The following is a 25,249-nucleotide window of genomic DNA, read 5'->3' as shown; positions in this document are numbered from 1 at the left end:
CCCCTCCCCCGCCCTCCTCCAGCCCACACCCTTACTGCGCCCTCGGCCCCCGGTCCCTCGGGACTTCAGGCGTGGGAGCCCCGGCCCCGCGCGGCTCCCTCCCGGCGCCCCCTCGCCCTCCTTCCTTCCTCGCCCGGACGGACGCACTTCCGGCGGATGTGGGGGGGCAACCCCGGAAACGGAAGTGAGCAGCGGGGCCGGCTGACGGTAACGGGCTGAGAGGCTGTGCGCAGAGCGAGGTGAAGATGGTGAGTGAGACCCCGGGCGACCCGCGTGGCCGGCGCGCTCGGGTCTACGGGCGCAGAAGCAGGCCGCGACCCCGCAGCCCGTCCCGCCGGCGGCAGCGGCGGCGGCGGCGGGAGGAGGAGGAGGAGGCCGGCCTCGGGCGCCATGAGCTGTCGAGTCATGGGCTCCGGGGGTTCGAGGCCGCGGCCTGGGCCGGGCCCCGGGGCGGCTCCCGTGAGCGGCGCCTCGGCCCCATCCTCTCCCACCCCCTTTTCTCTCTCCCACCCCCTCTTCTCTCTCCCATCCCCAGTCCCGCAGCCGATCCCGACCCCGGTCCCTTCCCGTAGCTGGCGCCCGGCGGGAAAGGACAGACCCGAAAGCGCAACGGTCTGGGGTGCGGCGCCGCCGGCTACCCTTCCCCGAGGGGAGCGCGCTGGGGAGCCGAGTCCTCAACTCCTCACCCAGCCCTGACCTCCGGGACTGCCTGTCGCATCTCCATCACTCAGCGTTCCCTGCTGTGTGTGGAGCTGGTAGTGTGACAGGCGCTGGAGGCGGAAAATTAGATAATAGTGCTCCCCATTTGTCAGTGTTGTCAGTGCATCTCCTCCTCCCCAGCTCCTTCTCGTTCTCTCTTTTTAACTTAAAAGTTTGATATTTGGGAGAAATCCCGGAACCGTCATCGCCCGCGACTCTGATACCAGTACAGCTGCTAGGCTAGGCCATCCACATCTAGAAAGCTTCCGTGGGTAAATACCGCTGAACATGGTACAGAGGTTTTATAAACACCCTCAAGTGTCTAGTGTTAAATAAATTTTCGTAGATTTGTTTTCCTCTTCTACTTTGTTAGAGAATGGAATTGGGAAAGTGGTAACAGAACTCAGAGATCAGAATCCCCCTTTCCTTGTGCCCGGAAGAAACTTTTCTGCTGTCACTCTACAGTAAAGCAGTCTGGGAGGAGGAGAACGCTTAGGTAGGAAGGTAACAGAAGATGTTTTTGGAAAGGTACAGTCATACACCTCTAGTCACTGAAAGAGTTCAGACAGCTGGAAGGAGGAGTAAACACGGCCAGAGAGGTTTTACGCCTTCATTAGGTTACTGACAGTCCACACTAGATTTTGGCTTCTTTTCCTAATTAACCATGACTTCTGTGGGGGGAGGGGGGGAGGTTGAAACTTGTACCGGTTCTTCAGTTCCAGGCTTAGGACCTTGAACATTATTCTTTAGACGAGACATTGAGGAATCAGTGAAAGAATTTTGTTTTGTTTTGTTAACAGTTTTGATGAGGGAGACTGCATATCACGCAAACCTTGCTGTGCAGAATGGGAAATGGAAGAGGCTAGAGGCGGCCAGACCCAGTAGAGTGCTGTTAACATTATCTATGTGTGAGAGCCTGAGCTGTTAACAGTATCCACGTGTGAGAGCCTGGCCTGGGGTGGTAGACTGAAGAAACCCTGGACAGGGTGGAGTACCTGACCTAGTAAAATACACAAAGTAAAACATCAGTGTAAAAAGCTGGTTTCTCAGAAAAGTTTCTCCTAGAAGATTATAAGACTGCATACCAAACTACCTGTAGCTGTTTTACGTTTTTCTGCAGAATTGCAGGGATGGTGTATTTCAGCAACAAGGAACTTAAATTCAGCATCTTGTGTTTTACCTATTGTAACATTTATTACATTTTATTTGCAAGTTTCCTGTATCTTCCTTAGCTTAAGCCCTGGAAGACAGATATGTATCTTCAGTATCTAGTAGAGTACCTGCCACCGGGGTAGATATTTAACAAATATTTGGCGATTTCATTATAGTATAAATGAGTAGGGTTACAATACAATAGTACCAAATATATTGTGAGTCTTTGTTTTTATTTCCTTTTATTTATACTATCCTGATTAGATACATTTATTTTTCATGGGGAGCACCCTCTTCTGGGAACCAAACACTTTCTGAAATTACCTTTTTTCTTAGCTTCTGTGACCAGTCTCTTCTAGCTATTTTCTGTTCTTGATCCCTTTTTCCTTGTTTTTCCTTGTCCTTAAGGAATGGTATTCCCCGGGATTCAGCCCTCAACTTTTGTTATTCTGTACCAGTCCTTGTAACCTAGGGGAGGGATCTTTCCAATGAAAGTAAATCTGATCATGCCATAACCCTTCAGAGGCTCTGTCAATTTCAGAATAAAACCCAAGTTTCTTTGCATATTTAAGCCTTTTCATTTTTTCTTTTTGCCAGCCTTTACTACTGCCCAACTTAGACATGTAGCTAGTTAGTCATCTCAAACTGCTTGTAGCTTGTTCACTTATATTTTTATACCTTTACCCATGTTCTTTTTTTTTTTTTCCTGGAATGTGTTTCAGTCTGACAACACTCAGAGATCAGCTCAGGAACCCTTCCTAGCCCAGATTCGACTTTATCCACTGGGCCATGTGTATTCCTCCACCAGAATACTAAGGCTCACAGTGCTTGTCTGGACTGTGTGCTCTTTGAGGGCAAAGCCCTTGTCTTCTCTTTTAGTATTTAAACAATGTTTTTTACATAAGTGTTCAGTGTTTTTTTGAACTTTTTATATTTAATAGTTTTTTTCATTTCATTGTAGAATGCCAGAGGACTTGGCTCTCAGCTAAAGGACAGTATTCCAGTTACAGAACTTTCAGCAAGTGGCCCTTTTGAAAGTCATGATCTTCTTCGAAAAGGGTATGTGGCGGAATTGTGATTTTTATTTTGTTATGGTAAAATGTGAATTATTTCTCACAGTATTCTTTAAATATTTTGATAGGCCATAAATATATAGTTAGTTTAGGAGGTAGCATGTAATACACTTTAGACTAGGGGAAGAGGGGGAAGGGAGGGTTGGATGTGTTTTATAGTGGCAGAAGCATCTTATGAGAGTAGTAGGTTCCCAGGAAAGGCATCCTCCTAGGCGATGTTACCCAGTAGCATGATTTGGTAGGATTCTTCTTTTTGCTGCTGATAACTTGGAGAGCCATTTGTCTCTTTATCTTATTAACTATTGGAGTAATTTGTTTTTCTTTGGGAGACACTAGGACATAGCAGTAAAGAGCATGGACTCTGGGTTTTGGTCCTGGCTCCGCTATTTACTAGATGTATGCCTTTGGGCAGATTACGTAATTGTTCTACGTCTCAATGTCGTCTCTTGTGAAATAAGGCTAGCTATAGCATCTGTGTTATTTTGAATGAGCTAATACATGGGAAATACTTAGACCAGTACATGGTATTAGCAAGCACTAAGTAAGTGTTAGCTGCTCTTGTTTCTCTTTTCTGATTTTAGCACAGTTACACCCTTTCCCTCAGTTTCCTTTATTTTTGTATATGTTTGAGCCTCAGTTTCTAGTACTGGTCTTTTTTCTTGGCAGATTGCTTTTCTGCTTAATCAAATAAGGATAATGCCTTCCTTCCCCCTGTGTACATACTGTGTTTGAATTTTTGAATTTTATATCTAATTTTAAGGTATTTAGTCTTACTATAATAGAATGTCATTCTAACATTGGTCTCTGGGAACGTATATGATACCTCATTGTTGTCTTTTCATGCTATAAGAAAGGTGCACTGTATTGCCTTTGGAATTGGCAGTAGTATAGTATAATCAAATTTATAAGCTAGCCAGTAACCAGTCTGGATGATTCTTTTTTGTTTTTGTTTTCACATGAAATGCTTCTTTTTTCTCCCAGTTAAATTGTAAGATTGCCATGAGCAGAACCAGTTTCAAATTCCACTTCGAGGATAATGTTCTATACAAAGATAATATTCAGTAAACGATTGCTGTAGGATTTCTAACATTTCTTTCAGCTCTCAGATCCTGCTTTGAGCAGTAAATAGTCATCTTTATCTATCTAGAGGGATAGAGACCAGTGCCTGGCTCCAGCGTGTTGCCTAATGTAGTACTTTATACATAGTAGGCGTTTGGTAAATGTCAAACAGATGGTTGACCATGTGTTTACCAAAAATATATTAACTATTGAATATGCATTAGATCTGAATAGAAGAGGCTTAGCTATTTTATATAATACAGGAATCACATCATCAGAATAAACACACGTTATTAAATTTCTGTTAGATATAGGCCATCATTTAGCACTGTTTTTTGGAGGGTTCTCCCCAGTGAATTGAAGTCTTGACCACCAGTATGTATAATAGATACATTTAAAACAATATACAGTACATTTGACTTTTCTTCTCCCTCTTGGTGTATAGTTCTGTGAATTCAGTACATAACTGACACCAGCACCACCACCACCACCACAGTCAGGACACAGAACACTTTAATCATCCCCCTGAAACTACCTTGTGCCATTTCATTATATTACAACATTGATAGATAGGATTTTGAGCTTTAGGTATTCAGCAATGTATAATCTCCATTTTGAATGTTTATTTTCAGTTTTTCTTGTGTGAAAAATGAACTTTTGCCCAGTCATCCTCTTGAATTATCAGAAAAAAATGTAAGTATGTTACCTGTATTTTTATTTTTATCCTCTAGTAGAAAAATATTTGTAGTAATACTTGATTAAGACAGTTGTGGTGTTGAGCATTTAACCATGAAGAACTTGAGGCCTTGTTTTCAGTATCCTTCTAGAATAAGCTTTGAGTTTTCATTATATTGTGTCACTAAAGCTCTGTTTTTGCCCATTCTTCTTTGTCTTTTTTATGGACATTTTTAGAGATTGGTCTATCTCTCCATTCCTTTCATAATATTTTCTCATTTGCTGACCCTGTTTTCTTTTATATTTTTCCCCTGCCATTTTTACTGTTGATCTTTCCAAGCCCACATCTCTAGCCTTGACCTCTTTTTCAAACCCTGCATCTCCAAGTTACTGCTAAGCACAGTAGGTATGCAGATGAATATGCCGTAGTCCCATCCCTAAGGAGCTGAAAATTGAATGGGAAGGTAAGCATTGGATATGGGCTTTGTAAAGTGCTGTAGAGGACCAGGGATGGAGCAGTCACCTGTGGGAAGCTTTCCAGAAGAGGGGACGTTTGAACAGGTTCAGAGCAGTATTAACCGGATAAATACGTGAGGAGAGGTCATTCCCCAGAGGGTATAGCCTGTACAGATGTCCTGAAGACACAAAGAGTTTTAAATACACATTCAGAGCAGAAAGGAGGAGGTGTCCTACTACTTGGGGATGATGGTGCAGTGTTACCCAGTTAACAGAAAGCTGCCTTTTTTTCCCCCCTCACTCTTCAGCAAGGGGAAAGATCTTTCTATAAGAAAGAGTAGAACAAATAACTTGATGATGAAATTGAAGTTCAGATTTGATGAGAAAATAAAGGGGCCCCTGGTTGCTTTGGCTGCATTCTGGTTTCATGCTCAGATGATGACTTGAGAAGGTGGTTTTTCAAAGACTTCAGGTTAACCGTAGAAAGCATATAAATCAGATTTATGGAAGAAAAAGCTGATACGGATATCTTGTTTTGATGAATAAGTGAACTGCATCACAGGTAACACGGTAGACCAAAAGACCGGGCCAGAACTTCAAGAAAAACAAAGAGGTGAATGTAAAGTTCCGCGTTTGAGTTCAAAAGATAAATTATACATATTTAGATGGGATAAACCTGACTTGTTTTTCAGAAGTAGTATCAGTGCTTAGTAAGAGTATGATGCCAGAAAAAAATTGCTTTAATTAACAGGACAGTATAATGGGTCTGATTCTTTCTTTTATGAAATCCTTTGAAGTAGATACTTTTGTGCTTAGAAATTTCTTATTAATTTTTGTTGCTGTATATAACTGTTTCTGGATCTCAGATTATTTATACATTTTTCTTTGCATTACCAGTTTTGCAGTATTTTTAATCAGAAGCACTGAAATATGATTATGCTTTGTAAATATACTTCTGCATTATGAATAACATTCCCTTAATTTATTAATTTTGTAAATCTAAATTTTAGGTGGTAATTTTATGTGAGCGAAGGACACCTGCATGCTAGATGAAATATAGACATACATATTCTAAAATTTGTTGAAGAAATTAGTAAAAATACTTTGTTTTTATTTCGGTTATGGATATTGAAATCCTTCCTCTAAGTATTGTGCCACATGGGTATCAGTGCTGACTGTTTTGAAAGCGGAATGTTGAGTGTAACATTTAAAACTACTTTGTTGTCTTTGTAGTTCCAGCTCAACCAAGATAAAATGAACTTTTCCACACTGAGAAACATCCAGGGTCTATTTGCTCCACTGAAACTGCAAATGGAATTCAAGGCAGTGCAGCAGGTGGGTTTATGGTTGTCAGTTTGTATGCATCCCCGCTGCGTGTTGATGGCAATTGGAAGGAGTCTTCTCTTTTAACAACAGCTATACAAAGCTTACCTTCTCTTCTCCCGTGCAGCCGACCCTGCTTTCCCCCTTGTAGGATATGACCTCGAGTCCTGCGTCAGAGAGGAGAGAAGCTTGGAACTGGAAAACCCTGCAAATTATAGGCTCAGTGTCTGAAAACCTATGTGTGTTCACTTTCATGTTTTTCTCCTTTTGGGGGGGTTACATTGAATTTGAGCTGCCTCTAGGAATATCCAGGTGGAGGTATCTAGTAGGCAGGTTGTATATCGCTGAGTATGCCTGTTGCTCAGGAAGAAGATCTTCAGAAATGTCCTTCCAAGTGTGTAAGAAGTGTGCCCCCACCCTCCCCCCACCCCCCATCTGTGCTCTGGATTCTGTCACATCACACTGCATTGACTCCAGTGATGGCTAGACGATTACCAAAGAACAGAAAAACTGAAAATTTGATTTGGCTACATTAACGTTTGTTGAGTGCCAGCTATGTGCCAGTGACTGTATATACATACTTTACACCACACCGTGCTACAGGTTTGCGAGGAAGGTGCTACTCTCCTAGTTCACAGATGTGGAAACAGGGTGAGATAGGTCAGGTAACTTAGGCAAAGCCTAAGTAAGTAATAAAAGCAGAGTTTGAATCCAGATCTCTTGACTCTACAGCCCGTGCTTTCTCCACCGTACTTAGGTACTGGTCTGCAGTGTATGTATTTAATAACTGAAAAAAGTAGATAGCACTAGTTCAGAATGGCACTGTGGTTTTTATTTTTTAATTTTTTTTAGCTCTTTATTGGAATATAATTGCTTTACACTGTTGTGCCAGTTTTTGAGGTACCCCAAAGTGAATCAGCTGTATTTATACATATATCCCTATAGGCCCTTCCTCCTGTGACTGCCTCCCACCCTCCCCATCCCAGCCCTCTAAGTCATCACCCATCATCCAGTTGATCTCCCTATGTTATGTGGCAACTTCCTACGAGCTATCTGTTTTACATTTGGTAGTGTATACATGTCAATGCTACTCTCTCACTTCGTCCCAGCTTCCCCTTTGCCCCCCCATGTACCCTGTGTCCTCAAGTCTGTTCTCTACATCTCCATCTTTATTCTTGCCCTGTCACTGGGTTCATGAGAACCATTTTTTTTTTAGATTCCATATATATGAGTTAGCATACGGTATTTGTTTTTCTCTTTCTGGCTTACTTTGCTCTGTATAACAGTCTTTAGGTCCAGCCACCTCACTACAGATAACTCAATTTCCTTCCTTTTTATGGCTGAGTAATATTCCATTGTATATATGTGCCACATCTTCTTTATCCATTCATCTGTTGGTGAGCATTTAGGTTTCTTCCAAGCAATTAACCAAGTCCACAAATGGAGGGAAGACCTAAATAGACATTTCTTCAAAGAAGACATGCAGATGGCTAACAAACACATGAAAAGATGCTCAACATCACTAATCATTAGAGAAATGCAATTCAGAGCCACAGTGAGGTATCACTTTACACCAGTCAGAATGGGCATCATCAGAAAATCTACAAACAGTAAATACTGGAGAGGGTGTGGAGAAAAGGGAATGCTCTTGCACTGTTGGTGGGAATGTAAGTTGGTACAGCCACTATGGAAAACAGTATGGAGGTTCCTTAAAAAACTAAAAATGGAACTACCATATGACCCAGCAATCCTGCTACTGGGTATATACTCAGAGAAAACCATAATCCAAAAAGAAACATGTACCACAATGTTCATTGCAGCATTGTTTACAGTAGCCAGGGCACTATGGTTTTTAAAGACCCACAGGTGACTTTGATCTTCATTTCTACTTATCACTACTGTTGTAAAGAGTCATAACTTACATTTGTATGAGCAATACAAAACAACATAAACTGAATGATCAGTTTACTAAGTAGAATAGTGCTCCCACTGAGTTGGAATTTCTTCAAGAATTTGATGATCCTGCATTTATTGTGAACAAAGAATGCTGTTAGGCTCTGGGATTTTGCATTTCATCACATGTATGTGCTTTGGTTTTCCAGGACAGGTGCAAAGCCCCCAGATATGTGCAAACGTCACGGGATTATTAAGTATTAGTAAAAGCTTTCAATTTCAGTGTCTTTATATATTTTGAGTAAAGTTTTGAGGAATTTTTTAAAATTTGGTTTGGGTCTAAAATATGAATTTGTGTGTCCCCCTCCCCCACCCCACACTGGTTAAATTGATATTTTACTTAGTTTTGTAAATTTTACAAAAAAGAATGTGAAATTTGATCATGTGTATTTTCCCCTTGGTTTTTTCTAATTTTGCCTTTTTATGCGTTTCCCGAAGGTTCAACGTCTTCCATTTCTTCCAAGCTCAAACCTTTCACTGGATATTTTGAGGGGTAATGATGAGACTATTGGATTTGAAGATATTCTTAATGGTAAGTGTCATTCAACACCTTTTTGTAGAGCCCCAGTAATGTACAAGGCAGCAGCAGCAGCAAAGGAAACCAACAGTGTTTTCGTCCTCATGGAGCTTATAGCCGATTGAATTCACTTGTGTTTATTCACTGAACTAATGGTAATAACTGTTCTTTGGTTTTAAAAGTGAAAACTTCCCTGCTTGCTCATCAGGAAAGTGCTTGTCCAAGAAAAATCTGCACGTTGTATTATAAGGAAGGGAAGAGAATGTGAAGGGGGTGGTAGGAAAGTCACAATTAGACTTTTCTTAATGCTGCAAGCGGCCTTCCATTTACTCCAGGTCTGTTACTTTAAAATGAGGAAACTGAGACTGACCAAGAGGCCTGGTCCTCCCTGGGAGTCTCACGGGCCAATTCCTTGCTTACGTGGTGTGCAGTCTTCTGGTGCAAGTAATTTATTTAATACGCAGGTATTTTATTAAAGCCAAAAACTTAGAAAAGCGGAAAAGGAAAGTTGTCATTTTGTAAAGAAGGGTGTTCTTTGTTTAAAAATTGAGAACATTACAGCTGAGACTCAAGTCCACCATGACTACCCCCAAACCCATTTCTCTCCCCTCTTCCCTGTTTGCCTGCTGCTTTTAGTTAGTATATGTCCTTCCAGACTTTTTTCTCTGTCTTCATACAAATATATGTAATAAGAAAATATTTGGCATTGCTTTGTGTTTATTTTTTTTAACACAATTGGTATCATACTGTGTGTATCTTACAGTACGTGTGCTGTGTCAGTACATATATTGAGTTTTCTCTCTTATTAACACGAAACAGTGCTGCGGCAAACGTCTTTGTTTTGTACTCACGTGCAGACATTTTTTGTTAATTTGGGTTTTGGATGCCTTGTATACATAGCCGTTTATTAATAATTGTAACAGTATCAGTTGTTGCTAAGGCTGCTTTGTTGTGTGACAAGTGTCAAGAGTAGAGATTGTTGAACTAATGTGACACAGTAATCTCCAGTCTCTTAGGAGGTCCAGTGAGGAGACATCCAAATTGATATTACTCTTGGTAATCATTATATAATGATTATTTATAATTTTTACAAACTGATTTCACAGTTTATTTCATTAGGTATTTATTCTGTTTCTCTTCCTTTGTGGAGGAGAAAAGGCTTTATTTTAAAGTCTGTAGGAAGCTTACTGTTGATATTCATTTTAAAAACTCTTAGGTGCATTATCACAGTTAAAAGTAAGACTTTTGTGTGACTCAGTACAGACAAGAGAGTGAAGATTCTTAAGGTTTTTTTGCTCTAGAATTCTGGTTTGTGTATATATGTGTTTGCAACAGAGCACAGAATGATAGAAATAAAACAGATTTTGCAAGTTAGATTAAGATTTGCTTAATCTCTTAGCGCTCCACTCCTAGAGTCAGCTGGGAGCCACTGAAACAGTTAAGAACTTTGAGAAAGGAGAACTTTTTCAATCTGTATTTTCTTTTACATTCAACTGAATTGCGGTATAGTTGACAAATGGTAGAATGCACCCATTTTAAGTGTCCAGTTCTGTGAATTTTAGTAAATGCGTGCAGCTGTGTAACTGTCCCCTCAATCAAGATGTGAAATGTTTTCATCATCCCCCAAAGTTTCCTTGGTCTCTTTGAGTCAGTTCCCCCACCCTTGGCCCCACGCAACCAATGGTCTGTTTTCTGTCACTTTGTTAGTTTTGCCTAATCTGAATTTTCATGTGAATAGAATCATTGAATTTATCTTTTTTTGAGAATCTTTAATATGTTTGTTTTTGTTTGTTTTCAGACCCGTCACAGAGTGAACTAATGGGAGAACCACATTTGATGGTTGAATATAAGCTCGGTTTACTGTAATACCGTGTGCTGTTCATGGAAATAGAGGGGCTGCGTCTTGTTTACAGTTGTCTTTTTACTATAATTTGATGTACACAACATTAAAAATACTGACACATGAGAATTTTTGCCTAAATAGTATCCGTGATCATTTGAAATCATTTAGGTCTTTGGTTTATGTGATAATTGAAAGCAGTAAAGGGAGATGGTTTTAAAACTTCTAATTTATATTAAAACAGTAGCCTTCTATGTCTTTAAAAAATGTTGCTAATTAATATTATAAAACTATCCACAGGTTCCAGTTCAACCTATTTCCTAGTTATTCCATAAATTTGATTTTGAATAACCATTATCAGTGTTTGAGCCTGCAGCCTTCATAGTAGCATCTTTCAGAATAAACATCTATAATTGATTTCAGTGGCAGCATTTCAAAGTAAGTACAAAATGAGAGTATTATATTTTACCTTGTTTCATCATCGTCCATTAATATTCATAAGAATAACACTTGCTTTATTGATGCTACTTTAGAATTATAACTATATTCTTTGATTCTTGGAGGTTGAAAAGCATAAGTTCAGAGGTTTTGATTTTGGGCTTGTCTTTAAAGTGAAAAATTAAAGAACCAGCAGGTGTGAATTAAACTGTAGTACTGCACAGATTTATATATCTCAAGATGCCTAAATTTAAAAAAAAGCATTCATGTACACGCACACTATCCATGAACAAATTCCATAATAGCTTATTTAAAAGTAAATCCTCCCTGTGGTTTAAAAAATACTAAGCTATTTTTTATGAGCTTAGTATGCAAAAATTAAAGCTTATCAATTTCTCAGGAACATTTTTATTGTCCAAGTCACTGATTTATGACTGAAGGCAGTGTTTCCCCTCCCCTCTGGGAGTGGGGGGCCATTTAACAATGTCTAGAGAAATTCTTGGTTGTCACAGCTTTGGGGAGGGTTTCCAGTTGGCCTCGAGTGCAAGGAGGCCAGGGATGCTGCTAAACACCCTACAACAGAAGTCGCTCCTAACTGTTGAGATGGAGTTTAGAACTGTCTTTGCCAGCACAATATTTGCCAACCCACTTACACTTAAATTGTGAGAAAATATGCAAATAACAAAGGTTCACTAATTGAGTGTTTCTAAATGTGTTCTCTTTCCACTAATAACAGAGTTGGAGATTTCCATGCCTTAGTTTTAGGAATAGTAGATACTCTTCCTGACCAGTAGAAGGTGCTGTGAAATTAATGAACATAGTTTAAATGGAGAAGCTGATGCTTTAAACACCGAAGTTGGTAATCATGATTAATACTTATTCTCTGAGGGTCTTTTTGCTTCTCCTCTCTCTCCTTTTCCTCTTTTACCTTCTTTGTGTCTATGCCCGTGATCCTCATCCCTGGGTGCATGTAAAGTCATCTGGAAATCTTGTGGAAAAGGTTTTGGTGTCGGGGGCTGAATCTCAGAAATTTCAGTAGAACTAGTCTGGGCTGGGTCCCAGGAAGTCTGCTTTTGAAAAGCCCTCCAGAGATGAGGAGCTTTGATTTGTATGCTTGCTTTCGCCTTTATGTTCATCACATTCATTAGCATCAGTTAATTCTTCCAGTGTACCTTGGTGCTGAAAAATTTGCTACTGTTTCTTAATCTCTGCAACCTACAGTATTTGCCTGGAGTAGGGGGATAATTCGGATTCCTTCATAAGAGTCAGTTGCAGATTCCTCTGGGTTACTTTGCCTAGGTGCTAGACTTCAATTAGACATTTTTTCTTTTTCTTGGAAGTAGTTTAGTTTTTTCCTTGTCTCTGCTTTTTAAAAACTAATCTTTGGGTTTAAGAGATACATTACAGGTTGGTGCCTGATTAAAATTAATTTTATTAACACTAAAATGGTAAAATTCATGATAAAAGAATTATAAACATAATGAAACTGTAATGTAGTTCTGTTGTTACACTTTTCACTATACATGCGAATAAAGGCATTTGTGGGTTTTATTGTCTCAGAGTGTTGGGTGGGTTGGCAAACAGTTGAGCACTGTTTGGCACATCATGGAATGGCTCTTTCACTAAACACACCTCCCCAATGAGCGAAGAGTTTGAACCCATCGGGCTCCCCAGGGAGTCTGGACTCTGGGGGTCCTGCACCAGGAAGATGAGCCTGCAGAACATCTGGCTTTGAAAACCAGTGGGGCTTATGTTCAGAAGAGCCAGAGGGCTATAGGAAACAGACTTTGCTCCTAAAGGGTATATGCAGTCTGACTCCCAGTGTAGATGTTAGTTTGAAAGGACACTGGATGAGACCTGCTGCTGATCTTGGATCCAGAGAGGCAGGCAACTAGGACTCCCCTGGGGGTGGGGATGCTGGCAGCAGCCATTTTGGGGAACTTGTTCTGCCACAATAACACCAACATTGGCAAGGACCATTTTGGAATTCTCATGGCCTGTTAGTGCCAGGGACCTGTCCCACCTATCAGTGGGCCAGCAGCAGCCCTGTGCGCCCCCTGGTGAAACACCCAACCATGTAGGAGGCCTACCCTTCCCTCCAGCAGGTGCAAGCCACTGCACAAGGCACTGCCTCACAATCAGATGGGCCAGGGTCTGGCCCCACCTGCCAGTGTATCCACAGTAGTCAGCATTGCCACAAGAGAAGGCTACACAGCCTTGCTAGGGCATGTAGCACTGGTGACCAGAGGGGAACATGCTGCTGAGCCCCATAGGTCATCTCCAACATAGGGCCACTTCTCCAAGATTAGGAAAGCAGCTGATCTTCCTAACGTATAGAAATAAACACAGAGAATTGGGCAAAATGAGGAGACAGAGGAATATGTTCCAAGTGAAGGAATAAGACATAACCTCAGAAAAGGAACTAAAGGAAGTGGAGATAAACAGTCTCCCTGATACAGAGTTCAAGGTAATGATCTTAAAGATGCTCAACAAACTAGAGGGAAGAATGGATGAACATAGATTTTCAACAAGGAGTTAGAAAATATAAAGAAGAACCAAACAACTGAAGCATACAATAACAAAATACACTAGAATGAATCAACAGTAGATTAGATGATACAGAGGAACGGATCAGTGACCTGGAAGGCAGAGTAGTGGAAATCACCTAAACTGAACAGAAAAAAGAGTTTTAGTAAATGATGACAGTTTAAAGAGACCTCTGAGACAAGGTCAGGCATGCTAACATTTGCATTATGGAGTACCAGAAGGAGAAGAAAGAGAGAGAAACAGATTTGAAGAAATAATAAAAACTTTCCTAACCTGGGGAAGGAAACAGACATCCAGGTTCAGGAAGCACAGAGTCCTAAACAAGATGAACCCACAGAGGTTCACACCAAGACACATTATAATCAAAGTGGCAAAAAATAAAGATAAAAGGAGCAAGAGAAAAGCAACTAATTACGTACAAGGAAACTCCCATAAGGCTGTCAGCTGACTTTTGTAGCAGAAACTTTGCAGGCCAGAAGGGAGTGACCACTATATTCAAAGCGATGGAAGGAAAAAACTTACAACCAAGAATATTCTGCCTGGCAAGGTTATCGTTTAGAATAGAAGGAGATATAAAAGAGTTTTTCAGACAAGCAAAAACTAAAGAGTTTGGCATCACTAAACTGGCTTTACCAGAAACTGTTAAAGGGACTTCTCTAAGCAGAAAAGAAAAATCCACAACTAGAAAATGAAAATTATGAAAGGAAAATCTCACTGGTAAAGGCAAACATATAGTAAAGGTAGTAGATCAACCATTTATATAGCTAGTAAGAAGGTTAAAAGACAAAAGTAGTAAAATCTATATCCACTATAAGTAGTTAAAGGATCAATGAAACTAAGAGCTAATTCTTTGAAGAGGTAAACAAAATTGAGAAACTTTTAACCAGGCTCATCAAGGAAAAAGAGAGGGGGCCCAAATAAATAAAGTCAGACAGAAAGAAAAAAAAAAAAGCTTTTGCACAGTGAAGGAAACTATCAACAAAATGAAAATGCTGCCTACTGAGTGGGAGAGGATATTTGCAAGTGATATATCCGATAAGGAGTTAACATCCAAAATATACGAAGAACTCATACAACTCAACATGAAAAAAACAAACAACCCAATTAAAAAATGGGCAGAGAATCTGAATAGACATTTTTCTAAGGAAGACATACAGATGGCCAATAGACACAGGAAAAGATGCTTGACCGCTAATTATCAGGAAGTGCAAATCAGAACCACAATGAGGTATCACCTCACATCTGTCAGAATGGCTATTATCAAAAAGAACAAATAACACGTGTTGGTGAGGATGTGGAGGAAAAGGAGTCCTTGAATCCTGTTGGTGGGAATGTAAATTGGTGAAGCCACTGTGGAAAACAGAGTGGTTCCTTAAAAAATTAAAAATAGAACTACCATACAACCCAGCAATCTACTTCTGGTTATTTTTCTGAAGAAAACAAAAACTCTCATTTGAAAAGGTACATGCACTCCTGTGTTCGTTGCAGCATTGTTGACAATAGCCAAGATACGGAAGCAATGTAAGTGCCCATCGACAGAGGAATGGATAAAGAAGATGTGGTACATGTATACAATGGAATATTACTCAGCCATAAAAAGGAATGAAATCTTGCCATTTGTGACAAAATGGATGGACCTAGAGGGTATTATGCTAAGTGAAATAAGTCAGAGAAAGACAAATACCATATGGTTTCACTTACTATTGAATGTAAAAAACAAAACAAAGGAACAAACACAACAAAACAGAAACAGACTCATAGATACAGAGAAAACTGGTGGTGGCCAAAGGGCAGGAGGATGCAGGGTTGGGCAAAATCGGTGAAGGGGATTAAGAGGTAGAAATTTCTAGTGATAAAATAAATAAGCCACAAAGATGTAATATACAGCACAAGCAATATGTCAATAAAATTGTAATAACTTTGTATGGGGACAGATGGTTACCAGCCTTATCGCGACAGTCATTTCATAACATATGCAAATGTCAAATCATTATGTCGCTTACCTGAAACTAACATAATATTGTAGTCAACTATATTTCAATTTTAGTTTGTTGTATTATACACCCTTAAATATTATTAAAGTATGAAAACATACTGTTTGGTTTGTTAATAGAATTTCAGCAGGATTTTTGTTTTTGTTTTTGTTTTCAGATTGAAAAAGTATAAATATTTATATACTTTAAATATTTTAAAATATTTAAAATAATTTTTCTTTAAAATATTTTCTCTTTTAAAGATGAAAAATCAAGTTTTGAAAATCTAGAGTTTGCGCTCAGATCTTGAATTTATTTCTGGAGCCAGTAGACGTGCTTTGTCAGTTGTACTTGGTCTTTTTGCTTCTCTTCGGTGTCTTGACCTGGTGGAGACAGGAAAAAGCTATATTGTTCATCTCTGTGATGAAATAGAGGTCACACAGAGGATATGGCCTTGGATCAGCGAGGGTCCAGAAGGAATTATGCTTTCACTTTGGCTAGGCTTATTTACTTTTGGAGAGATGAATTGATTTTAACTCAAGACTTCGACCACTCTGTTTGTTTTCTGTATTGTATACAAACCTTGCAAAACAGAAACCAAATTATTTTTTTCACCAACTTTTAATTTTGAAACTTAGAGAAAAATGGAAAGAATAATACATAGAGGGGAATTCCCTGGCGGTCCAGTGATTAGGACTCGGGGCTTTCACTGCTGTGGTCCCAGGTTCAATGCCTAGTTGAGGAACTAAGATCCTGAAAGATATGCTGTGTGGCCAAAAAAAAAAAAAAAAAAAAAAAAAAGAGTAGAACATCCAATAAAACCTTCATGAGATTCACCAGTTGTCAGGATACTGTCTTATTTCCCCATGAGTAGATTCAGGATAAACGTTTTTGGCAAGAGGTCTACGAAGGTGATGTATGTACTTCCTGTGCTGTATCACTTACATGTGAGGCCAAGTTATCCCACTTACTGGTGTTGCCAAGTGCGATCACTTACTTGGTCGACAGGTGGTGGCCGCCAGAGCTCTCCATGGTAACGGTGCAGTTTTCTTTTTGTAATTAATAATAATTAATAATCTGTGAATTAACTCGAGATCTTGTGTATGTCCTGTTCCCCAAGAGGTTTTAAAATCCATGAAAAATCTTTGCCTCAGTCATTTACAACATGGTCGTTGGGGACAGGAAAAGACTGAAAAATTGTGATATTTTATTATTCCTTCTGCAGTTATTGGTTGACAAATTTTTGTAAAGTCAGGTTCTCCCCCCACCCCCCATTTCTCTTCCTCTTTATCCTTTGGATTCATGGAGTTCTACTTAATGTTTTATAATCCATTTCTATCATTATTCTTCTTAATGCCCTAAATCTAATCATTTCAACGAATACATAGACTTTCCATCTGAACAGAAAATTACATTGGTGTTAAAGTGCTACATTTAATTTTTAGCATTACTAATTAATGTTATTTCACAGAATACTGATTATACTGGAGATACTTCAGTTATCATAATCAGAGTTATCATGGAAGTTGTGATCAAAGAAATCTTATGTTAGCCACAGGGAAACACTGCTGCTCTTCATACCAGTGATGTCTTGCCCAATCACATGAGGAAGTAAAAGATCAGGACAAGCAAGGGCAGCCAGAGCCTTCCTCCATGAGGCACCATGGCTTAAAAGTGGGCACTATATAGGGACTTCCCTGGTGGTCCAGTTGGTAAGGCTCCGCTCCCAATGCAGGGGGCCCAGGTTCTTTCCCTGTTCTGGGAACTAGATCCTGCATGCATGCTGCAACTAAGAAGTCTGCATGCTGCAACTAAAAGATCCCGCATGTTGCAACTAAGACCCGGCGCAGCCCACCCCCCCCTCCCCCAAAGAAAGGCACTATATTATGAAAGCCATTATATTATGAAAATTTAAGAAAAGACAAGGGGAACCAATAAGACCCAAGAAGAATTGCATTGTTCTTCTTTTTAAACTTTTTATTATGGAAAATTTCAAAAACCTGAAGTAGATGGAAAAATACAATATAATCTCATGTTTCCATCATCTAACTTCCGTAATTTATCCATGGCCGATCTTATTTCATCTGTATTTTTTCCCCACTGTCCTCCTCACCATTATTTTGAAAGAAATTCCAGATGTTATTTATAGGTGTAAGTATTTCAGTTCATAAAGCTAACATAACCACAACACTGTTACTATCATACCTAGGTTAACAATAATTCCTTATAATTAAATGTCCAGTTAGTATTCAGATTTCTGAAGGTCCGATAAGTGTCATATATTTTTTTAAACTATTTTGTTTGATTCGGATCCAGGTAACTTACACACCTTGCGATTGGTTTTTGTGCCAGCTATTGCATAATTTATGGCTTCTGCCTCCATTTCTTTCTCTTTTTCTTGCTATTTGTTGAAGAAACCCCGTTGTTTGTTGTATAGAGTTTCCCACAGTCGTTTTTACTGTTTGCATCTTTGTGATACAGCTTAACATGTTCTCACCCCTGTATTTCCTGGAAATTGCTAGTTGAGTCTATGGGCTTGATCAGATTCAGGTTCATTATTTTTGAGGAGATCACATCATCGGTGGTGTATTCTTCCTAAAAAGACATCAATGCCTAACTGGTTCTCATTTTGTGATGTTGGTGGCCATTGACTCAATGCATAGATTCAGTTATTTATTAGGGTCTGCAAAATGGTGATTTTAAATCTGTCGTTTCTTCCTCAGGATACTTCCTGCAAAGGAAACCTACTGTGACCTACCATTTGGTTACCCAGGGACAGGGTCGATATAGGAAAGACAGGGAAAATATGCCTTCTTCTTAATTTGTATTTTTAGCCATTTTCAAAATAAATGATTTTTTTTAATCTTCTGTCCAGTGACCAGTTCATTTCTGTTGTTGTTGCCAGTATCATAGTGAAGGTGCATACTGTTTAATCAGTGTTTCGTTTTGTTTGCTTGATCACAGAGCAAATTACCATTTTAGGGACTAGGCCAGGCTTCGTAGGCTTTCTTCCCTTAATAAAATGAAAATGGAATGCCCCAGGGTTTGGCTTTGGGTGAAAGACAGGCAAGGTCAGCACCCAGACTCCACTTCTTTTTGTTTCACCTTGCACTTTGTAGGACTCATTGTCTTATTCTGGCTGCCGGGCACCCACTCTCACTTCCTGATAGACTCTGAATTCTTGAGGGGAACCGCCTTTCCTCTGTGTTGTGTTGCCTTGTGGGGGTCCGTGCCTGTTCCCTCTCTAGAATGCTAGGAGGGTCGAGCTCTCTGCTCCCGGTGCCTCCTGGGGCAGGCACGTCACCTAGGTCAGCTGATCACACTTCAGTCCTGGGCTTGGGTTCTAGAGCGAGGACAGGAGGGGGACAGTGAAGTGACCCATCCCTGGCAGAGGCAGTGCCCTTCGCCCTTGGTGCTGCATAACTGTAGCTGTGTGGCTGCCGCTTTCTCTCTGCAGCACCCCTGGCTCTTGATTGTTTTCTTAGGCTGTTCCTAGGCTTTTTATTGGAGGTGTGAGCTCCTACTATCATTCCAGTAAATCCCCGTGTGCTTAAATAAACAGTGCAAGCTGTTGCCTGCAGTTGGGATCTCTGAATGATACAGTAATTGGCCTTAGACAGTTGGTGTTATAGGAAACACGTCCCCAGAGAAATGTGGGAACTGGGAATGCGTTATCTCACTGAGTGAGGTTAGGCAGTGAATCCAGGCAGGAAATCTAGCTGTCTCTGGCAGGCACTTGTAAAATAGCTACTGCATCTGGTCACGTGAATTTCACATCTGCAATTTACAGCAAGGTTCTGGGGAACCAGAATGTGAAAAGGTCAAGATGGTGGGGTGGCTGCTTCTGACAGCATTGAAAAGTTTAAAGCAAGTAAATAACATATTCAAATCTCCAAACCAACCTACAGAAACCTAAAGAATTTCATTTCTTATAAGTAGAGCACTCTGCAAAAAAAGACAGTCGTTAGTCTCCCAACTCAATACAGCTGGTAAATTTACTGCCCTACCAGGTTTAACGTGTGAAACCTGGAGCACTGAGTAGGACCTTGAGAATTAAGTGGGACTATGAGTGAGGAAGGAAGCAGATTCTTCACTTAGAAGGAGGTCTTCCTTTTTTCCCTTGAGACTTTCTTCACCTGAAGGGTCAGTGTATCAGGGAGAGCCAGTAAGCTTCTTTCCACGGTGCTCTTTATTTCCAAACCCAGAGCCAGTGGTTAGAGCCCAGCATGCCCCCTGGAGGCCAAACCCAAAGAAATCTAACATGTAGAGAGAATGAGGGGACTTTGCCAATTTATGTCTACAAGAATTTCAGGGACATGCTAAGAAAGAGATCTTGAATGTGCTTTTAGAATATCAATATGATGCCCTTACACAAGGTCATTCCAGACTCATTTAACTCAAGAAGCTGGATGTGTTTTTTTGTGTGTTTTGTTTTGTTTTTTAAATAAATTTGTTTATTTACTGGCTGCATTGGGTCTTCGTTGCTGCACATGGGTTTTCTCTAGTTGCGGCAAGCGGGGGGCTCCTCTTCATTGTGGTGTATGGGCTCCTCACTGCGGTGGCTTCTCTTGTTGCAGAGCACGGGCTCTAGGCATGCTGGCTTCAGTAGTTGCAGCACACAGGCTCAATAGTTGTGGAGCATGGGCTTAGTCACTCCGTGGCATGTGGGATCTTCCTGGAGCAGGGATCGAATCCATGTCCCCTGCGTTGGCAGGCGGATTCTTAACCCTGAGCCACCTAGGAAGTCCCCTGGATGTGTTTTTAATAATTTGCAAAATTGGATTCAACACAGGCCCGCACTGAATGAAACTGAGATGCCAGACGTCCTTGGTGGAGTGTAGAGCAGTGGTTCTCAGACTTCTTGTGCATCAGAATCACGGGGCTTTTGAAATCACAGATGGCTGGGCCCCACCCCTAGAGTTTGTGACTCAGGAGGTTTGAGGTGAAGCCTGAGCATCTGTGTTTCCAGTGAGTTCTCAGGAGATGGTGATGCTGCTAATCCAGGGACCACACTGAGAACTGCTGGTGAAGAGGGAGGAAATCAAGTACTTGAGAGCAAGGACGGCTGGAATCGTTTGCCCATATAAATCCCCTATTCACTGGCCAGCTGACTGTCTTTCCCAAGGTAAGCTGGGTAACTATACCTTTACCAAGGGTTTCAAACATACACGAGTGCTGGCTTCAGAGCACTGACACAGTCTTTCTTATTTAACATTATTGAGGTATAATTTACATAAAATAGATGTACCCACTTAAAGTATACAGTTGTAAATACATTTTGACAAATATTCGTATACAACTGTGTGACTACCACCAGACCAATCCTAAAAGTTCCCTCCTATCTCTTTTTATCCCTGTCTTTCCTGCTGGGAGCCCCACGGAAACACTGATCTGCTTTCTGACATTGCAGATTAGCTTTTTTTTTTTTCCAAGAATTTCCTATAGAGTCATACAGTATGTAATTTTTTGTGCCTGGCTTCTTTTGCTTTGTCATAAGTTTAAAAACTTATCTATGTTGTTGGGTCATTTTCTTCTCTTTTATTGTTAATTAATATTTCCTTATATGGATTTAGCAATATTTTGTTTACTCACTCATATATTGAAGGATATTTGGGTCATTTCCAGTTTGGGGCTATAATGGATGAAGTTTCTATGAACATTTATATACAAGCCTCTGTATGGACATCTGTTTTCATTTGTCTTGGTAAATAACCTAGGTGGCATTGCTGAGTCCTGTGGTAAGTGCACGACCATTCCAGGTGCTGACACCCTCATTAGTATACTTGGTCTTGTCACACTTTTTAAACTGCAGCCATTTTAGAGAGTACATTGTGGTATCTCATTGTGGTTTTAATTTGCATTTCTCTGATGACTAATGGTGTTGAGCATTACCGTATCTTTGTTTTGTGAATTGGCTTTTCAACTCTCTTGCCCTTTCCTCCCCCTTTTAAAAAGTACAGCCAGTCCCCCACTTACGATGCTTTGACTTATGATTTTTCGACTTTTCCTTCGTGCAACAACAACTGGCATTCAGTAAAAACCGTACCTCGAATGTTGACTGTGGACCTCTCTCTGGGCTAGCGGGATGCATAGGTCCTCTCTCGTGGTGCTAGGCAGTGGCAGCGAGAAGAGCTCCCGTCAGCCACGCCGTCACAAGAGGGAGCAACCGGTAAACTCACAGCCATTCTGGACCCAGACAGCTACTCTGCTTTTCACTTTCAGTACGGTATTTGATAAATCATGTGAGATATTCAACACTATATTTTGGAATAGGTTTTGTGTTAGATGATTTTGCCCAGCTGTAGGCTAATGTGAGTGTTCTGAACACGTTGAAATAGGCTGGGCTAAGTGATGATGTTTGGTAGTTTCAGGGTATTAAATGCATTTTTGACTTACGATATTTTCAATTTATGATGGGTTTATCTGGACATAACCCCATCATAAGTTGAGGCAGATCTGTAGTTTGCTTACCTCATTGAGTTGCAAGAGTTTTAGTTTTTTTTAATGTATACTGAATATAAAGCATCTGTCAGATATATGTATTGCAAATACCTTCTGGAATGTTGGCTTGCCTTTTCATTTTCTTATTGGTGTGTTTCAAACAGAAGAAAATTTTAATTTACATGAAATCCAATTAATCTGAGTGTTGGTGTTTTTTGTCTTTGGTGTCCTATCTAAGAAATTTTGCCTAACCCATAATTACAAAGATTTTCTTGTATGTTTTCTTCTGGAACTTTTATAGCTTAACAGTGTTCTAATACATAAAAGCACATATCTTTCCATTTATTTAGGCTTTCTTTAATTTCTCTCAGCAATGTTTTATGGTTTTCAGTGTACAGGTCTTAAACATATTCTGTTAAATTTATCCCTAGGGGTTTTTTTTAATGCTATTTTTAAGTGCTATTGGTTTTGATTTTTTCAGTTGTTTGTTGCTAGTGTATAGACATACAATTGATTCTTGTACCTTGACTTTGTATTCTATGAAATTGCTAAGTTCATTTATTAGTTCTAGTAGTTTTTTTTTTTTAATGAAGGTTTAGAATTTTCTATGTCATGTCATATGCAGATAAACAGCTTTACTTTGTCCTTCGCAATCTGCATGCCTTTTATTTCTTCCTCTTGCCACACAGCTAGGATGTCCAGTATAGGGTTGAATAGGAATTGTAAGACTGGGTATGCTTGTCTCATTCCCAGTCTTGGGGGTATGTATCCAGTCCTTTGACTATGAAATATCATGTTAGCTGGATGGGTTTTCTGTTTGTGTTTGTTTTGTAGATGCCCTTTATTAGCTTGATCCTAGTTTCTTGAGAATTTTTATCATGAATAGATATTGAATTTTGCTAAATGTTTTTTCTGCATATGTTGATATGATCATGTGGTTTTTTTTTTCCCCTTTAGTCTGTTAATATCATGCATTATTACATGAAGTGATTTTCAAATATTGAGCCAGCCTTGCAGTTTCGGGATGACCCCCACTGGGTCAGGATGTAGTTTCTTTCTTCTCTATTACTTGACTTGTTAATATTTTGTTGCGAATGTTTTGTTTATGTTTACAAGGGATAATGATGTGTAATGTTGAAATAACTTCCTAGGCCCAGGATGGAGCTGCTCCTGCCTGGGTCCCACATCAGCAAATGAAAAAATAGGTAACTTTCGTGTCCATGAACGCTTCCTTGACCAGAAAGGCAGCGTATCCAGTCCGTATATCCATCCCCAAATGCCAAACCAACTCTGGGCTCTATATAGTTGGCCTTCTGTATCCACAGATTCCACATCCACAGAGTCAACCAACCTCAGGTGAAAAATATTTGAAAAAAAATTCCAGAGAGTTCCAAAAAGCAAAACTTGAACTTGCCATGCCAGCAACTGTTGGGTATCATAAGTAGTCTACAGGTGATGTAAAGTGTACAGAAGGATGTGCACAAGTTATATGCAAGTACCATGCCTGCCGTTTTCCGTGAGGAACTTGCGCATCCATGGATTTGGGTACCCTCAGGCGAGGGGGTGGGGGGGGGTGGCTGTGGTCCTCGAACTTATCTTGAGGATGAGGGACGACTTTCTCGATCCTAATCCTTTATCCTATAAAAGCTTCCTGCCTTCCACCCCATTTTGCCCTTCTCCTAATGGAGATTGTCCCCTTCATGAAGTGTTAAAATTTGTATCACCTGACTTCTCTTTTTAAATTATTTTTTTAAACAATAGTTTGTTTTTCTTGTAGTTTCTTTGTCGGGTTTTGTATCAGGATAATGCTGACCTCATAAAGCAGGTTGGGAAGCATTCCTTGTTTCTATTTTCTGGAAACACTTGTGTAGAATTGATTTGTTTGTTCCTTAAATGTTTGGCAATGAAACCATCTGGGCTAGGTCCCATCTTGATCACATTCTAGCTGCATATCATTCCCAAGAAAGCTGTCTCTAAGTAATGATCTGAAGCCGTGTAAGTCCAGAAACTTCTGTCAGTGTAGCCAGAATCAATCTGACTCAAGGGACTGCCTCACACTAATCAAATGAGTGATTTTTCAAGCCTGAACTGAGCCAGGTGCTATAACAAGGGTTTTATATTTACACTTTTATGTATTCTGTAACCTAGAATCTGAGTAATTACAATGAAGGACATATCTCGCCAGTAACCAAAATATGAAAGCATGGGTTCAGCAAACTGCCGCCCTGGGCCAAATTCAGCTTGCTGCTTGTTTTGCCTGTTGGAGCACAGGTGTGCGCGTTTGCTTACGCGTGGTCTAGGAGGCTTTCTGCTGTGACAGCAGGTAAGTAAGTAGCCATGACAGACTGTGTAGCCCACAAAGCCTAAAATATTTCCCTTCTGGCTCTCTGGCCATTTACAGGAAAAGTTTGCTGACCTCTGATCTAGAACAGTGGTTCTCAACCCTGCCCACATATTGGAATCACCTGGAGAACATTTGAAAAACTACTGCTGTCCGCCTCCCACTCCCAGCAATTCTGACTTGGTCGGCCTGGGCTGGGACCTGGGCACGGGCAGTGGTAAAGCTCCCCGGGCAGTTCCACCCGGCAGCCAAGACTGAGAACCACTGGCCTAAAATAAGGCCTGGTGTTTGTATAACTGCCCGCCCCTGCTGATTCTTGAATGTGCACCCAGGGATGAGAAGCACTTATCTAGGGCAGTGGTTTCCAGATCTGAATGTGTATCTGTCAGCGGGGAGATTTTTTTCATAGATTCTAAGACCTCACTCCAGACCAACTGCATTAGAATCTCCAGAGATTTTTAAAACGTTCCTCAGGCGGTCCTGATTTGCAGACATTTAAGAGAGACTGAACGTAGGGCACCCTACTGTTATTAGCAAGACTTTTGGCTCCTGAGTGAGTAACCAGAGGCTGATTTAGTGAGCACAGGAGTGGAGAAAAGGGGCTTCTTGAGTGTGCAGTGCAGGCTGTGGAGGACCCTATTGAATAGTCCAGCCTCAGAGAAATGGAAAATACACCCTCCCACGTGATGAAATATTTATTTCTATTAAATATGGTCTATCTAACCCCCTTGTACAGTGCTGGATGAAAGGAACATGTTTTGC

At 40.4% G+C, this 25,249-nt stretch overlaps 1 protein-coding gene across 1 annotated transcript; it reads left to right on the top strand.

Moving 5' to 3' along the window:
* The first annotated feature begins 93 nt into the window (after window positions 1-93).
* Window positions 94-11,164, top strand: POMP (proteasome maturation protein). The gene is made up of 6 exons (XM_057707798.1): window positions 94-248; window positions 2,813-2,910; window positions 4,616-4,676; window positions 6,348-6,449; window positions 8,829-8,922; window positions 10,706-11,164. Exons 1-6 carry the CDS (start codon window positions 246-248, stop codon window positions 10,771-10,773), a joined length of 426 nt encoding a protein of 141 aa, XP_057563781.1. The 5' UTR covers window positions 94-245; the 3' UTR covers window positions 10,774-11,164.
* The last annotated feature ends 14,085 nt before the right edge of the window (window positions 11,165-25,249 follow it).

This window comes from Hippopotamus amphibius, chromosome 14 (assembly GCF_030028045.1).
Source record: "Hippopotamus amphibius kiboko isolate mHipAmp2 chromosome 14, mHipAmp2.hap2, whole genome shotgun sequence".
NCBI lineage: Eukaryota > Metazoa > Chordata > Mammalia > Artiodactyla > Hippopotamidae > Hippopotamus > Hippopotamus amphibius.
This window is presented reverse-complemented; position numbering and strand designations above follow the sequence as displayed.

What these genes read in the sequence shown, in the direction of transcription:
- POMP (XM_057707798.1), top strand. An exon ending in CATGATCTTCTTCGAAAAGG is followed by an intron (nt 2,911 to 4,615) that starts GTATGTGGCGGA and finishes GTTTATTTTCAG; the next exon opens with TTTTTCTTGTGTGAAAAATG. An exon ending in ATTTGAAGATATTCTTAATG is followed by an intron (nt 8,923 to 10,705) that starts GTAAGTGTCATT and finishes GTTTGTTTTCAG; the next exon opens with ACCCGTCACAGAGTGAACTA.